Source organism: Carettochelys insculpta, chromosome 2 (assembly GCF_033958435.1).
Source record: "Carettochelys insculpta isolate YL-2023 chromosome 2, ASM3395843v1, whole genome shotgun sequence".
Taxonomy (NCBI): Eukaryota; Metazoa; Chordata; order Testudines; family Carettochelyidae; genus Carettochelys; species Carettochelys insculpta.
Genome location: NC_134138.1, coordinates 227607124 through 227625068, shown reverse-complemented (window position 1 = coordinate 227625068; position 17945 = coordinate 227607124). Strand labels below are relative to the sequence as shown.

Below are 17945 nucleotides of genomic sequence, written 5' to 3'. Positions count from 1 at the left end.
CCACCCTTGGCCAGCGTTCTCCCACCTGCAGTGGGTGGCTGTTGCCCCTCTCCAGTTCCCAGGCTCAAGGGGTGCAGGCAGCTCCCGGATCTCCAGCCAGGGCGCAGCAACGGTGCTTGTGGACTTTTCTGCCGGCTGCGCGGGTGGGCTCCCTGCATCCTCCTCTCGGGTCTGGACTGGAACCGGCCCCAGAGGTAGACGAGTGGGCTGCCGGATCTCACCTGCTGTGTTTTGATTCTAGCCTGCCCCACACTGCCACAAGCCACTCTCAAGTGCTACTTTCCAGGACACAGCTGGAGCGAACTCCGCAGGTGCAGCAACTCTCGTACTGTCACCAGCTCTCTCCTTTTTGCCCCTGAGCTGGCCAGCAGCGCATGGGTAGTGGAGAGATGGGATACAGGAAAGCAGGGTTCACCCAGACTCAACTCACATTAATATGAAAACACATAAGTCGAGTCCACACAAAGTGAGGAACTACTGTAGTGCATGTGGTGGTGATGCAAAGTAAAACTTATGGCTCTGAATCTCAAAGCTTGGATAAATTGGCTAAGGCTCATAGGGATTGGACTTGAGTTAAAAATAGTGGTGTTATGCTGAAGTCTAGTTTCTGAAGCCCAGCAAGTGTGGTGGGTCTTGGAGACCAGGCTCTATGGTGTACTGAAATTTCTGTGCTGCTATTTTTAGCCCTGTAGCTTTGGCTCTTGTTAGCCAAAGTTAAATGACCCAATAAAAGAGTGAGTGAGTGAGAGAGAGAGTGTTTTTTTTCTAAGCATTCAGAATGTTGTAAAATGTTCTGAATAATCTAATTATGAAGAAATGGTCTTTGGTAGCAAAAAGGTTAATGTTATTACTGTCTCAAGGAAGAGCTTCGAACCCCCTAGCAGTGAGTAGAGCTTTTAAATAGTTCTCTTGATGAAAATCTGAAAATGTTTGTTTTTTGTTTTTGAGAATTTAGAAAATTCTTGTCATGGTATGGTAGATGATACATAAACAATCACGTAATTTAATGTTTCTTGCTGCTGAGGCCTTTATCTCTCAGTTAAAATCCGTTTGACCCTATTAATCTTAAATACAGATTTCCTTTAAAAGATGCAAAAGTGAGGCTCACACCACCTTTAAAAATTTATTCTTTTGAGGTTTATTTTAGACTAGCCACTGTAAACCTTACTGTATAGTCTGTTATCTTGGACCTTCAGTGATTTCTTGTACATGAAGGGATAACCTGAATGATCATATTTGCTTTTGGTTGTTGCTGCTGCCATAGTATATGTACAGTAAGTCTCTAGCTGTGACTGCTTTTTAATCGAGTTGAAAAGGCCATTTAAAACCATCAATTCAGAAGGACATAGACTGTACTTCTCAGTGGGTATTCAGGTAGAGTAGGTCAGGTAGCTAGTAATACCTTTATTTCAAAGTACTAACTTGTCTTCACTTTGAATTTCATGCATCAGTACATTGTTGATCACAAATTTATCTTTCGCTTTTAATTAGCTCAGGGGAAGTCCAGAGGAGAAGATTATAGTAGAGAAATTGAGGTGTATTGATTGTATTCTTTGCATCTTTGTTGTCTTATACTCTTTATGAGATATCTATAGACTGTATAAAATAGACCCCCCCCCCCCGTTCTAAGTGTACAGTTTGACAAAAGTTTTTCACTGTTATTTTTAATATATTTCCTATTTAAAGTATTCTTTCACTAACTTTTAAAACAGTTTGGTCTTGTTGGATTATATGTAATTTTATTATTACACAAGGACAGTATACACCTCAGGTTTTTGACTCTTCATATGGGATTTAGTATAAAGTCATATAGAATAAGTGAAGAAATATTAATTGCGGGAAGTTCCCTGGAACACAAGCTCTTTCACGGAACAGGTCATTTAGTGAAATACAGTGGCAGAATTTTAAAAGATTCAGTAACAGTAGCATCTCTTATCTATGGCCAAAAATACATCATTTTCTTTCTTTCTCTGTCCTCCCACCCCCTTCTTCCCCTACCCAAATGATGGAGATTCTAGTGCTCAGAGAAAAACAATACTAATCTTTTGAGTATGAGGGAAAAGCATCAAGAAGTGTTTCTCTAGACATTAAGGGAGTGCTCATGCTTCTAAATCAGGAGAGTATTGTGTCTTCTTTTGTTGTCAGGAATGATAAGCAGGCCCCCGTTTTCCCCTGTGTATTAACAAGTAACTAGAAAAAAAGTGGAGAATATTTTAATAAAAGTGGGGACTCTCTAAGTCACACCTCAAAACACTCATGATTAACAGATCCCTCTCCTCTTAAGGCCAACCTGACCGCTTTGTGAAATTTCTTCCTGGCTGATTAACAAGTCCTACCAGAGCGTCAAATATCTACTAAGGAAAGGGCTTCATCTTTTATCATATTACAAAAACATTCAAGATTTGTCTACACTACCTCCCTGCTTTGAAGGGAGGATGGTAAGTAGGGTGTTGGGAGTTTATTAATGAAGTGCTGCGCTGCATATGCAGCACTTCGTTAAGTAAATTCCCCTGCACCCCCACCCCATGGGGCAACTCCAAAGTGTTAAACGTCAAAGTGCTGGCTTGCGTGTAGCCGTGGCTCACCTGCCGGTGCTTTGAAATACCTGGGCAACTTTGAAGTCTCTTTACTCCTCAAAATTTTGAAGATGAAAGGGACTTCGAAGTACCCCAGGCACTTCGAAATACCGGTGGGTGAGCTGCATATGTAGTGCAGCACTTCATTAATAAACTCCCAACACCCTACTTACCATCCTCCCTTCAAAGTAGGGGGGTAGTGTAGACAAGCCCTCAGTGAAATTGAAAAGCATCAGTTTTAGAAGTAATAAAAATTAGTGCTTTTGTATACAAAGTGGAATTCATAGCCTTTAGAACTCGTTGACAAAAGATATTATTGAGGCTGAGGCTGAACGTTAGCTCTTTCAGCCAGTGTTATACTGGGAGCTTGTGTTCAGCTGATTGTCCACCACAACCTTCAAATCTTTTCCAGAGTCACTGCTTCCCAGGATAGCGTCCCTATCCTATGAATGTGGCCTACATTTCTTGTTCCTAATTATACATATTCCTAAAACAGACTCAAACTAGTGGGTGATAGAAGGATTATTCCACTGCGGTCTACTTTGGGATTTCTTGCAAATTCACGTACATCTGCTACTAGTCTTAGACTCATAGAATACTAGAACTGGAAGGGACCTTGGTAGGTTGTCAAGTCCAGTCCCCTGCCCTCACAGCAAGACCAAGCACCATCTAGATAGTCTGTGATAGATGTTTATCTAATCTGCTCTTAAATATGTCCAATGATGGAGATTCTGTAAGTTCCATAGGAAATTTATTCCAGTGTTTAATCACTCTGACAGCTTGGACGATTTTCCTAATGTCCAACCTAAGTCTCTCATTGCTTCTTGTCATATCAACAGAGGTCAAGGAGAACAATTTTTCTGCCTCCTCCTTGTTAACACCCGTTTAGGTACTTGAAAAAGACTATCATGTGCCTTTTCAGTCTTCTTTTTTCCAAACTAAACGAACCCAGTTCTTTAAGTCTTCTTTCATAGGTCATATTTTCTAGACCTTTAATGGTTTTTGTTGCTTTTCTCTGGACCCTCTGAAACTTCTCCACATCTTTCTTGAAATGTGGTTCCCAGTACTAGAGAGAATACTCCGGCTGAGACCTAATTAGGTTTCATAGGTGTCTCTGACTGGATAGAGGTCTTAGCTTACATTTTCACAAAGGTAAAAAATACAGCAAACACATAGTATGGGGGAACCTGCCATCCTTTCCAATCAAAGAAATTCCTTAGGGGAGTTTGTCCCACCCCCGCCCCCGTAGATTCCACACATGTTGCTAATGTTCTTTGTGTGAATATGGGTTTTTTTTTTGCCACTTCTGCATGTAAGGGCTTCTGTGTAATCAAGCATGAAAGACCACATTTACTCCTCATAAACTAAAATGCTATTGACAGAAATGTTCTCTTCCTTTAATCCTTGCAAAATATCACTAATTTACCTTTGTAGAGAATTCTGAGGGGCTTGTGATACCAAATGAGGGGCTTGTTAAAGTGGGGTATTATATATCCTAGTAATAAGGATGTGATAAAAATTGATAAAGTACTGGTAGGCACTGAAGAGAAACACTCTTATGAAAGATAACTGAATTATATTATGCTATATGGCATGAAGGCAAACAACTAAATATTAGCATATTTTATAAGCAGATGATAAAAATTACTAATTTCTTAGTTCCAGGACTGATTACGTAAAGTAATAAAACATCTCACAAAACTGTGCGAATAGGTAACAAAGTGGTAGATGAAAGTCCATGGGCTTGCCTACGCTTGTCCCAACTTCGAAGGGGGCATGTTAATCAAGGTAACAGGAGATTACTAATGAGGGGCTGTGGTGAATAGGCTAATTCTCCCCCATGGCAACTTCAAAGTGTCAAACTTGGAAGTGCTGGCATGCATGTATCCGTGGGCACTTTGAAGTGCCTTTGCTCCCCAAGATTACTACTCCTTGTAATACTTATATATTACTAACGGAGAGAAAGCCGTGCTAGTCTATATACTATCAAAACAAAAAAGCAGTAAAGTAGCACTTTAAAGACTAACAAAATAATTTATTAGGTGACCTTTCATGGGACAGACCCATTTCTTCAGACCTTAGCCATACCAGAACAGACTCAATATTTAAGGCACAGATAACCAAAAATAGTAATCAAGGTTGACAAATTAGAAACAAAATTATCAAGGCGAGTAAATCAGAGAGTAGAGGGGTGCGGGGTGTGGGGGACTCAAGAATTAGATTAAGCCAAGTATGCAAAGGAGCTCCTATAAGGACTCTGCAAAAGAGTTCTTTTAGGAGCTCCTTTGCATACTTGGCTTAATCTAATTCTTGACTCCCCCCCCATCCCTCTACTCCCTGATTTGCTCACCTTGATAATTTTGTTTCTGATTTGTCAACCTTGATTACTATTTTTGCTTCTCTGTGCGTTAAATATTGAGTCTGTTCTGGTATGGCTAAGGTCTGAAGAAGTGGGTCTGTCCCACGAAAGCTCATACATTTCTGTTAGTCTATAAGGTGCCACAGGACCCCTTGTTGCTTGTGCAGATCCAGACTAACACAGCTACCCCTCTGATATTGTGAATCTTATGACAACGTGGGGCATATTTACTATAAATCAGCTTTGTTGATTTAAAATTCGTTGCTATTTGAATGAAACATATTACTGTTCAGCGTTCTTTTTTTCAAAACACAGTAGCACTAGTGTTTTTCAGTTGTCTATATTACTTAATGCCTCAGCTTGTATTAAAATTCATGGCAACAAAGCTTTTTCTGTAGCAGCAACGAAGGGTCCTGTGGCACCTTATAGACTAACAGAAAAGTTTAGAGCATGAGCTTTCGTGAGTTAACTCACTTCTTCAGATGCTGGTCCTGGAAATCTGCAAGGCCAGGTATAAATAGGCCAGAGCAAGGCTGGGGATAAGGAGGTTAGCTCAGTCAGGAAGGTTGAGTTGTATTGTCATCAGTAGATCTGGAGGTGTGAACTCCAAGAGAGGGGAAGCTGCTTTTGTATTTAGCCAGCCATTCACAGTCTTTGTTTAATCCTGAGCTGAGGGTATTGAATTTGCAGAAGAATTGTAGCTCAGCAATTTCTCTTTGGAATCTGCTCTTGAAATTTCTTTGCTGCAGGATAGCTACTTTTAAATCTGCTACTGTGTGTACTGGGAGATTGAAGTGCTCTCCTATGGGTTTTTGTATATTGCCATTTCTGATGTCTGATTTGTGTGCATTTATTCTTTTACGTAGAGACTGTCCAGTTTGTCCGATGTATATGGCAGAGGGGCATTGCTGGCACATGATGGCATAAATTACATTGGTAGATGTGCAGCTGAATGAACCCACGATGGTGTGGCTGATCCGGTTAGGTCCTGTAATGACGTTGCTGGTGTGTATATGTGGGCAGAGCTGGCAACGAGGTTACTCAACCTTCCTGACTGAGCTAACCTCGTTATCCCCAGCCTTGCTGTGGGCTATTTATACCTGGCCTTGCAGATTTCCAGGACCAGCATCTGAAGAAGTGAGTTAACTCACGAAAGCTCATGCTCTAAACTTTTCTGTTAGTCTATAAGGTGCCACAGGACCCTTCGTTGCTGCTACAGATCCAGACTAACACAGCTACCCCTCTGATACTTGAAAGCTTTTTCTGTTAAACTACTTTTTGGCTAAATTTTTAAAACATTTTTTCTCTTCATCATAAAAAAGCATCCAGATCTTTTATGGTAAATATGCCATAATTAAATCTTGTTTTTAAAACATTAGCCTTTAATATTAAATCGTTTTAAATAAAATTTCATTTGAAGTTTTATAACCTGGAATTGTATTGCAAAAGTTTGCTTTCTATATGCAGCAAATTAGCTCACATTCTTATCTTCAAATTGTGTAAAAATGCATTTAGAAGTGAAAAACAAGGTCTGTTACTCATTTAAATTATTATCAATGTTTCTATGTTAATTTAAAAGTTGTGTTCAATATGTGGTATCCTATTTCAGGCAATTTACAATAATTTAATTAACCAATATTTAAAATACCATTGTTGTGAAATATAAAAATTACTGCTGTTGGTAGAATTTTTGATAGGATTTGCAGTAAAATACATTGAAAAATGTATTTTAGTATAAATAAACAAGGACTTCAAAAATTAATTTTATTTCACAGGTACTAACAAATAGACCTGGAATTCCAACCTTGTATTTTAGGTTAACACCTGCGTTTTGGACCTAACATCTTTTTATAATCTATATTTTGTTAGTTTTTATTTTGTTGTTGTTATGAAAACATCTGAAGATGACTTCACATTTTTAAATGTTATCGATGAATCTTGTTGGTAACGTACATTAGAAATTGCTCATTTTAGAAGTCCTAACCATGAATTTCCAATTTTTTTGAAATAGAACATGTTTTTGTCATCAGAATATATCTATAAATTGCAGATATGCATGTCACATTCTGTACGTCTTCATTTGTCTTTTAATGTTTTTCTAGACTTAAATGAATCTAGTGTGAATTAAATTGTCTATCATCTTTAAAATGGCCTATTGATTTTCAGAAGAAACCTTTCTTATGAGTCTGTCAGTAAAAAGTTGCCTACAGAGAGTAAATGGCGCACAGTGTGTCACTGGTAGAGATTAGAAGCTGCAGCCGCTGTAATAATGAGTAGATTCAAGATAAGGGGGTAGGATTAAATAAAAATAGAAGTAGTATCTTTTCCAAATTTGAAACATTACTTCCAGTGAGTCTTAGTTCCCTAATGATTTGATTGGTGTAAATAAATAAATAAAATTTCCTGCCTAGCAGGGGCAGCTACTCAAATGTCTGTTATTTTGAGACAATTTCATTAACTTTTTTGCAATTGTTTTGCTTTTGATTTTTTTCATCCAAGTATTTTATTTCTGTTTTTGTTGTTACTATTGTCCATAAAAAATCTTTCTCTACTTCCAGGCAGTGCTCAGAGTGTGACCAAGCAGGCAGCAGTGACATGGAAGCAGATATTGCCATGGAAACCTTACCAGATGGGACTAAGAGATCAAGGAGGCAGATCAAGGAACCAGTGAAATTTGTTCCACAGGATGTGCCACCAGAACCAAAGAAGATTCCAATCAGAAATACGGTAAATGCCAACTTAATTGTCATTGTACAAGTCAAATTCATAATTATTTGGCTTAGTTTATATAAAATTGGGACTTTTAGGGTATAATGAAATATCCCTATATTTAAATATTGACAAGCTATGACATTCTAATATGGTTGTAAAACCTACTTTCTCTGATTACTATATACTTCATTTTTTGTCTCAAAAATATCATTTAGTTGACATCTGGGGGAACACCTAAAATATTAATGATGGTAACTATGTACTTTAAAGAATGGTAGAGCAAGCTTTACCTTTAAACTGTAGGTTATCTAGTCATATACAGTATACTTGACCACAAGTAGGTTACAAGGTGAAGCCTTTATATTTTGATGACAGAAGTCCTCTGTCCTATGTGAAATAGTCAATCTGTGTCACCTAACCCACCCACTTGGCACCATTTATCATTCTGATTGGCAGTGTCTATGAATAGTCATAAAGAGTAAAAGACTTTTATGCCCCTCATGGTTGTTTCTCTAAGACAGTGTTGATGAAGATTACACCTTTACTACTTCCTCTGTTGAGGGGAGACAGAGGTCTTCAGTGTCAGCTTGTCACTTTTACTGAACTAATTTTTTTAAAGAGAAAAAGTAGCCAAAGTTCCATTGTACAGAATAGTTTTATTAGGTTCTTCAGACTACTTGCTAATAGAATAAAAGCAGTGATATTTGGTTCCCTAGGTCAGTGTTTCTCAAACTTTCTTTTTTCTAAAACACCCCTTTTTCAAAAAGTAAAATTATAATTATCCTCAGTACCTACAATTTTCAGATGTGCATTTTTTTCTACCATTGCAACACATTTGTTTAAAAATCTTAATCGGAAGTGGTTGATTGGAAGAAATTGCCTATAGACAATTAACTTGTCATCATGATTGTGCAAAAAGGATGAATAAAAAACTTAGATGAATTTAAAATAAGTCCAATCTTTTTTATTCATAAAAAAGGTTGAGAATCACTGAGTTAAGGTATCCTCTGGAAGTGCTCTGTGTAATCTCTTAGTTCTCAGACTTAATTGTTGGCCTTTACCCTGCCTTTGGAGTCGCTGGTAATTCAGCAGTTATTCTTCATACTCTGATTTTGAGAATCTTCAACTTTATCTCAGAACTCTTTCAGGTCTTTTGAGTACAGATTGTAATTTCTGATGCATGTCGACTCAATTCTTGGCATCAGTGATTTGGTCTTTAACTTCTATCCTGTTGGCTTAAGTTTGAAGGGAATCTTTGGAAGTAGAGATAATCTTTTGAATCTGTGAACCTGTTGTGACAAACAAATACTAACTGTATATTTCCTTCTGCATAATTTTTAAAGGTTGAATCAACAAATATTTTTCCCAAGCAGGCACCAGAGTGTAGTAGAGGTTGGTGGCAGAGCCGGGCAGGGAGGTACTCCTTTCCTTTGCTCTTGGTGGGTGGCCTTGGCCCTGCTGCACTTTCTGGTTTTCTTCCAGGCCAGATCTGCGTGATACCCTACGTGCCTTCAGGCCAACTCTGCCTCTTGCCCTCTAGTCCTAGGGGGCCATGTCCTATAGTTTAACATATGGGGCATAAAAGTAGAAAATGCTTAATAGTAACTCCTTCGTGAACTAGGACATTTATTTAGTTGTTCAGAAAGTATTCCAATCTACTCTTGTATCAGAGTGATAATGGTTGTGGTGGGAGCAGAAATCTGCCAGTTCTTACAAATCTAATTGTAAAGGACTCTTAAGGATTTCCTTTCCACCTGGAATTGGGAATTATAACACTGCCAGCTTCCATCTCTCCACTTATAACATCCTATTTTTTAATGTCAGGTTCATATTTCTCCTTTTTACAATGTGCTTTATCGGTTGCCCCTTTGGTCACTCCCTTCTATTCCAATGTTGTTCAAAATGTTTCTTTGATTACATCTTTTTAAAGTATTGTGTGTAGATACATGATCGAATATAAAGAATTAGCCTGTTCGCAAAGTGTCTGTTTTCAAAATATTTTTCAGGACATTTGAGTAAAGAAAAGATTAAGTAGAAATGAGGAAGTACAGAGTAAATTTTGCCATCAGAGCCACATGAGTCCTACCCAAGTGGTGGGGCGCATGTGGCGGGCACTGCATGTGTGCAGCTCTACAGAGCCACATTTAATGGCCCCAAGAGCCGCATGCAGCTCCAGAGCCCAGAATCGCCACGCTGTGATGTTGTGTTTCTCACATGTGGTGAGTGGCAAATGTATTGGACGCCGCGGCTTTAGCTGTATTTAATGGAAGCGTTTCTACCCAAAGTCTTTCCACTTATTGTGTGATTTAATTATGAGCTATCACAGGTGTTATTTCTGAATAGATCACAATAGAAGGGGCCACTAAAATAAAGCTCTTTATGAATATACACTTAAATGTTCCATGAAACATTATAACAAATAATTGTACACATTGCAATGTGTATTTGCCAATTACCATATGATAAAACAAAAAATCTGGTGTTATCAAACTATTCAGAATAATTGGTCATTTAATTATTCTTGAAAATGAGTATCTTAAAGTCCCTTCGTAAAAATATTTGAATAGCTCCCTCTGTATGTATGCTTGTACTGTATTTATGCGTACACACACGCAGACTCGCACGCACACACACTTGGACATTCTGCTTTGATACTTAGCTATGCAACATTTATAAGCACAGCTCAGAGCAATATAATCAGCAGTATTTCAAAATTCAAAGATAAAGAGAGAACTCTATAAAATAAAATGTTCTTATCAGCACTGAAGGTAAAGTTACTTAACTAATCCCACAATATATTATTAAAACTATTATTATAGAATCATAAAAATAGAGGACTGGAAGGGACCTTGATAGGTCACCTAGATGAGTCTGCTGTTGCGGGCATCTCTAAGTATTATCTAGATAGAATCTCTGGCATGTGTTTGTCTAATCTGTTCTTAAAAATTTCCTGGGACAGAGATTCTGCACCTCTCTTGGTAAGTTGTTCCAGTGCTTAATTTATCCTTATAGTTGCTGAGATTTGTCCTAACATCAAGCTTAAATTTTCCTTGCTGCGATTTAAGCCTATTACTTCTTGTCCTATTCTCAGTGGGTAAGGATAACAATTTATTCCGCTCCTATTTATAAGAATCATTTATGCAGTTGAAGACAGTTATGTCACTCCTCAGCTTTTTTTCCTCCAGGCTAAACAAATTCAATTTTTTCAATCTTTTCCTCAAAGGCTATGTTTTCTAGACTTTTAATAATTTTTATCATTTCCATATGTCCACATCTTTCCCAAACTGTGATGCCAAGAACTGGAAGAATCATGTTTTGTATTTCACTTACAACACTCCTGATACATACCAGAATTAGGTTATCTGTTTTTTGGTGTTTGTGTGTGTGTTCCCTCTGCCCCCCACCTGTTACATTGCTCACTTATATTTAGTTTGTGATTCTCAATCAGTTCCTTCAAATCTTGAATGGCCTGTTTCCTCATTGTTTTTGCTACCTTCTGTTATAAAAAGGTGTCTCCAAGTGTACTCCAAAAACATGTTGGATAATCTCTGTACTGCTATCGTATGTTCTCAACAGCTGTCTGGGTAGTTGAAGTGCCCCATCATCACCAAGTCCTATGCTTTGGATGATTTTATTTTTATTTATTTATTTTAGAAAAACCTCATACACATATTTTCCCCGCTAGATGGTCTGTCTCATACCCATGACGTCACCTTTGGTTTTTGTTTTTTTTGTTTTTTTGTTTTTTTACCCTTTTTATCCTTAAACAGAATTTTTCAAGAAGTGTGCTTGACATGTCAGTTAGTCCGGTTGTTGAGTGAGCCTATGCTGCTTCGTAGGCACCAGATGTCTAGATTTGGCTTGAGCTTTTGCTACACCAGGCTGAGGTGGAGCTGTGTTAAGATGAAGGAAATAGAGCTCTTTTGCAGTACATTATGCTATTTGAATGAGTTTAAATAAATGTCACTAAAGCTGCAAAAACAACAAACCTGATGTATTAGAATCCTCTGGTATAGTTTCACCAAAGAAAAAGTCACTAAAAATTATAAAACAAATTTCTGGCAAACAAAAGCAGATTGAAATTAACTTTTTAAATTGAATTTCTGTGAAAAAAAGTTGTATGTTTACAGTTGCATTAGAAATAGTGCCATATATAATGTGACAGCAACGAAGGGTTCTGTGGCACCTTATAGACTAACAGAAAAATTTTTGAGCATGAGCTTTCGTGAGCACAGACTCACTTCATCAGATGCTTGTCTTGGAAATCTGCAGGGCCAGGTATAAATAAATCAGAGCAAGGGTGGGGATAACAAGGTTAGCTCAATCAGCAAGACTGAGGCTTACTACCAGCAGTTGATCTGGAGGTGTGAACACCAAGAGAGGGGAAACTGCTTCTGTATTTAGCCAGCCATTCGTAGTCTTTGTTTAAGCCAGAGCTGAGGGCGTCAAATTTGCAGATGAATTGTAGCTTAGAAATTTCTCTTTGGAATCTGGTCCTGAAATTTCTTTGCTGTAGGATAGCTACTTTTAAGTCTGCTACTTTGTGGCCTGGGAGATTGAAGTTCTCTCCTACGGGTTTTTGTATATATAATGTGCTAAATGTGCTCATTATAAACAAATTCACGCAGATAGCGCTTCTCTGTAAAGGCACAGTGACAGAAGTACTGCAAAACACACTTGTATTTAAAGACAAAATTCTCGAGATCGACAACCAAATAAGTCTTTGGGTACTGTAATTTTCTGTAATTATGCTTGGGTTTTTTAAAATTATTTATTGATTCCCTCACATTTACTGGAATTTCTTTTTATTCAGCATTTCCCTTTTTGTTATTGCTTGTTCTCTGGAAAATGAAAATTATTTTGGAGACATATAGTAGGTTCTGAATGGTACACGGTTATATTTGTTTGGATCAGCTGCAAAGTGGCAGATGCTTTTATTTTTATTAAGCAAGTGTGCCACCTAGTGTCTGCTTTCATGTTTTTGCCTTTACTGTACTTTGAAAATATTTTCATTCCTGTGTGATACTATGTGTAAAATACCAATTTTTAATTTTTAAACATTATTAAATCAGAGATATTTATTTTGTAACCAGGGCTTTTAAGTTGGTTTTATAACTATTTCCCACTGACAATACACAATTACAGAACTGAACACATATTAGGGAATCTCTGAAACTGAGTGAAAAGTTGTCATATTAGTGGTCAAATATGATGCAAAGCACACCATATTCAAGCTTAATGGGGAAAAAAGCATTCCACTTAAGTTTGCCGCACAGCATTAACTCAGCCTGGTTGTTCTCAGGTTTCTGAAAACATATAGTACACTTGATGGAATTCTCATTTAAAAATTACTAAAAAAAAAAGTTAATTGTTTTGTAAAGAAATCTGAAATAAACATTAACATAATAAAATAATGCTTTTTGAAAAATAAAATCATTTAAATAAGGTGCATACATTTTCCTTTTAAGTTACATAAAAAAAATCCACCTTAATTGAATTAAAGACCAAGCCACGCTGGAGTAAATTTGTTAGTATACAGTAATTGCACTTAGCTGAAAGAGATCTTGGAGTCATCTTGAATAGGTCTCTGAAAAATTTGCTTGATATGCAGCAGTAGTCCAAAAAGCTAACAATGTTTGGAACCACTAGGAAAAGGATAGATAACACAACAGAGAATTTTATAAGGTCACTGTATAAATCCATAACATGCACATTTGTTGAATTCTGTGTGCAGTTTTGGTCACCCCATTCACTTTCCTCCCACCTCACCCCACAAAAAGAAAAGTGATAAAGGAGTGGAAAATGTACAGAGAAGGGTAGGAAAAATTATTAGGAATATGGAACAAATTCCATCTGAGAAGAGGTTAAAATGACTGAGACTGTTTAGATTAGAAAAAAGATGTTGTGAAAGCCAAATGTATAATCGGGGTTTGAAAAAGGGTCCATGAATGACTGTTAGCCAGAATGGTTAGGGACACATCCCCCCGCTCTGAGAGTGGACAACAATTCTGGGAGTGAACAACAGGGGATAGCTCACATGGTAATTGCCCTGTTCTGTTCATTCCCTCTGAAACATCTGATACCTGCCACTGCAAAGACAGCCTACTGGGCTAGAAGCACCTTTGGTCTAACCAAGTATGGCTGTTCTTACGTTCATTGTAGCTACACACCTGCAGATACTGTTTTCCTGTGTGGGTGAGTTGGGGTTGGGACCACTTTTCTCCTGCCGGACACAAGTAGTAATATTAGTGATATCATCTGTAGTTATATTAGTGGCATTCATATATGCCCCCTCCTCTGCTAATAGTAGATCTGTGACTCAACATCACACTGAGTTACATGGCAGTTTCCATGGTGTCAGAGCTATTGTTTCAGGTTGTTTTTAAATTTGGACAGATTCCCTCTATTTGGTTAAGCTTGGGTCATGTTTTATAGCATTTATTTGCAAACACAAAGGCTAGAAACTTTTTCCCCCCTTAATGAAAGCTAAAATTCTGCCCTCATTGCCTGACTCCAGCTGGGTACCCAAACATGAGCCTTTAATGTCTTAATCTAATCCTGCCTGATACTATCATTCAAGTTACGGGGAAGAACACATCAGAAATATTAACAAGTTAGTCTTTACAAATTCCTGCAAGGAACTGTCATACTAGTAAACTGCTATACTAATGTGAAATGTATAAACTCCTATATAAAAGGAGAACTTATGTCAAATATAGAATCAGTGATTATATATTTGATATGGAAATTAGGATGCTAAAAGAACAGCTCAAACACAAAGAAAGATTGAGCAATCAATTCAGGAAAAGAGAATGAGACAGAGGCACTTTCTGCTCTAGTCTTTGAAATACTAAAACACAAATGAGTGTTTCTCAGATCATCAGGAATCTTAAAATACACTCATCAAAAAGTAATTAGGGAAAAACTATGCTTTAGCTTGAAGGGAAAACAAGGTAGAAAGCAATGCCTCTTCTGCCATATTGGTATATCAGGAAAGGACAGTGCTGACCAGTGAAAACATGGTATCATATCCTGAACATAGTATTTAGCCATGTCACCCATAACGGAGGTGGTGGTGATGGTGGCGGCTGCTGCTGCTGTTGTTGTTGTTGTTGTTGTTGTTGTTAAAAACACGAGTTTAACTTGTCATACCAGTGACATCTTACAGAATTGAACTGAACAGAAATTGATATTTTTTGTACCTACTTATCCTCCATGAATGCATCAAGCTAATTCTGGTGTGTTCTGAAGCTTGCGCATTTGATACGTAATCTATCTTAACAACTTTATATTGTTTGGTAGAGAATGGGGAAACTTCATACCTTTCCCTGGTCCCCTTCTAGGGAATAATGTCGTGTTATAGGTAATTTTCTCCACATTTTTGGTATGTCTTTTTATGTGTTTGATTATAGATTCTCTTTTTGTGAGGATATTCAAAACTGTGGATTCAGTATAGTCTCTGATCTCATTTGCTCCCATATCTTTGTCTTGATTCTGTCAGCTACCAGCTGCTCCAAAGCCACTTACTTCTGAATATTTCAAAGATGGAAGCTACCTCTTTGGGGTGAAATTCATTTTTGTCTATGATTTGTTGCTAGTAAGACCAAAAATATATCCACCTTGTGCTGAAACTCTTTTCCTGTCTTAGTCTCTGATGAAATCCTTATCCTACAGTTATTCCCTTCTTATTTCAAATATTGTAATTTTATCTGTGGCAATCTTCCTAACTCCATATTTTTTTAAAATGCGATGACTATGGTATTTTCTCATTCCAGGAAGTATTTTCTTTTTCTCTTTTATTCCCATAGCTCATCAACTTTTTTAGGTTCCTCTCCTTTTCTAAAATGAATTCATAAATGCCCTCCTGGTTTCCCTAACTCTCCCTGGATTTGATACACCCCACATGACTGACTTCATTCAATTCCTTCCCTGCCCACTTAACTCCACTACTACTGCCTATGCCTCCCATCAATTTTAATCTCGGGTCTAGTGTTTTGACAGGTTATAGAAGAATTACTTGCACTCCCCATTTTATCTGAGTCGCGGTCTCTATTTTTCTGTCTTTCCTTTATGAGATTTTTCCTTTAAATCTTTTTTTAATGTGCTTGTGTATTAATTTGTTTTACAGCTTTTTAAGTTTCAGTTAAATTGCTGGAAATGAAAGAGATAAGCAAGAAAAAGTGTCTCCATTTTCATTGCCTTTACTTTGCAAATTAGACAGCTCTTTGTGTAAAGACTGTTCACTGATTCCCAGAGAATTTGCCAAAACTACAGAAGGTCAATATTGTCCAGCTGCATTGCCAACATTGCCACTGCTTACATTTAAAGATCACTTTCATTCTATGCGATAGCTGAGTTTTGCACTCTTATATTTCCTGTTTGCATCTCTGTTGTCAAATGTGCTATGCTTGTTGGTAGACTGGGCTCAAGCCTCAATCCTGAGCATACTTTCTTTCAAGTCCTGAAATTACTTCTGCATAATATCAAGTATCGGAGGGGTAGCCATGTTAGTCTGGATCTGTAACAGCAACGAAGGGTCCTGTGGCACCTTATAGACTAACAGAAAAGTTCTGCATAATAGTGATCCATCTAAATGTTTGCAAATAATTTTGAAAGCTTTTATGAGAGGCAGTATATCAATGTAAGATGCTGTTATTTATTTTCCATTTTCTTCTGATTCTTTGTTATTAGGGCAAACTTTTTCTCTTTTAATGTAGTTTTTTGTTTGAATTTGTATTCTTTGCTTTACTGTGTGTATACATGCCATGTTTGTATGAATGTTCATAATGTATAATTGTACTTTGAACAGACATTGTTCCTTATGCTAATTTAACATGCTGATGATATTCAAGATGACTTGCAATCTCTCTCTTAGATTATTTATAACTCATCAGCACCATTTTTCTTCCACTATTTGGATGTTAGCCCTTGGGACAGTGTTTCAACACCTGGCACTTCTTAATAGAATATCTTTTTAATTAAAATAAAAATCATGCATTATATTTTAATTAAAACTTGCATCATGAAATGTTTATCCACTGCCCTATTCGTTCATCCCACATTGCCTTTGGGATGATGTGCTAATGAAATAGGGCATTTAAATGCTTACATTTTTTCTTAATTAAAAAAAAATATTGTCTGGTCCAATGACACCTCCTGTAAATGGAGATTGTTTCCCTGTTTTAAAAGAATAGTTCTTTTGTTTTGTTTTTAATAACTCTATCTGAAGAAAAATAGTGAGATATAGAAAGTAACGTTTTACTTGCTTAGCCAATATGAATGAAGTCATAGCTACATTTTGCTACATTCACACTACCTTGTGCTAAGATTCTCTGACATTTCCCAAGCCAGTTGAGCTCAGTGCTTGATTAGGACAAAAAGTGTCTGCGGGTGGTGATTGTTGGTGATGGTTTTAGTAGATTTTCCAGTAGTTTATATAGATGAAAATTTGTTTTAAAAATGTGACTCTGATGTAAAATATCAGTGTTCTAAAGATGTATGTACTGTTAAAAAATATTTCAGGTATAAATATGGCCATGAGGCTTATTTTAGTGTTCTTCAATGCTTGCTCATGTCCATTCCACAATAGATACGCATGCTCACTGCGTGCCCTGGTGCCAGAGGTTTTCCCCTCCAGCAGTACCTGTAGCAGAGCACCTCTAGTCACTCCTGGAATGCTACCTCTCTGGTATAGTATAAAGGGTGCTGTGCTCCCTCCCCAACCTCAGTTCTTTCTTGCCGCAAGTGAAGGTACATTGGAACAGTGCTGCTCCAACCATGCCTTTTGCCATTCTAAGTCTTTCTTGATAGCCATGTAAACTGTAGGGGAACACTTTAACTTCCCTTAGCATTCAATAAGGGGTATGAAAGTAGCTATTTTTCTACAAAAGAATTTTAACACAAGATTAGAGAGGGAGGCATCAAAATTGGAATTCATTTGCAAATTTGATGCATTTAAATTAGGCCTTAACAGAGATCTCAACTATGTTCTGCATTGCAAGGGCAATTTTGCAACCTTTGATATTCTCAGGAATGGCACAAATCCTCCTTAACTTAATTTACGTTTTCTACTGGTCCTACTAATGACACCCCTACCATCCCTTTTTTCTCCCTCCTTCACTACCCCTCCCTTTCTGCTATATAAACCCTGGATTCTAAGTGTTTACTCCAGTCATCTGAGGAAATGGGTCTTACCCATGACAGCTCATGACCTGATAAATTTGCTAGTCTTTAAGGTGCTACAGGACTTTGGCCATGTCTACACTAAGAGAATTCTTTGAAATAGCCATGCTAATGTC

General features: G+C 37.4%; 1 protein-coding gene across 5 annotated transcripts in view; it reads left to right on the top strand.

The window, feature by feature from the left end:
• Positions 1 to 17945, top strand: part of PHF14 (PHD finger protein 14) — a 286072-nt gene that overhangs the window by 95181 nt on the left and 172946 nt on the right. For all 5 annotated transcript variants that reach the window (XM_074984682.1, XM_074984680.1, XM_074984679.1 and 2 more), the window contains exon 14: positions 7494 to 7662. In XM_074984682.1, coding sequence (XP_074840783.1) covers positions 7494 to 7662 — 169 coding nt within the window. The remainder of the gene's footprint in view (positions 1 to 7493; positions 7663 to 17945) is intronic.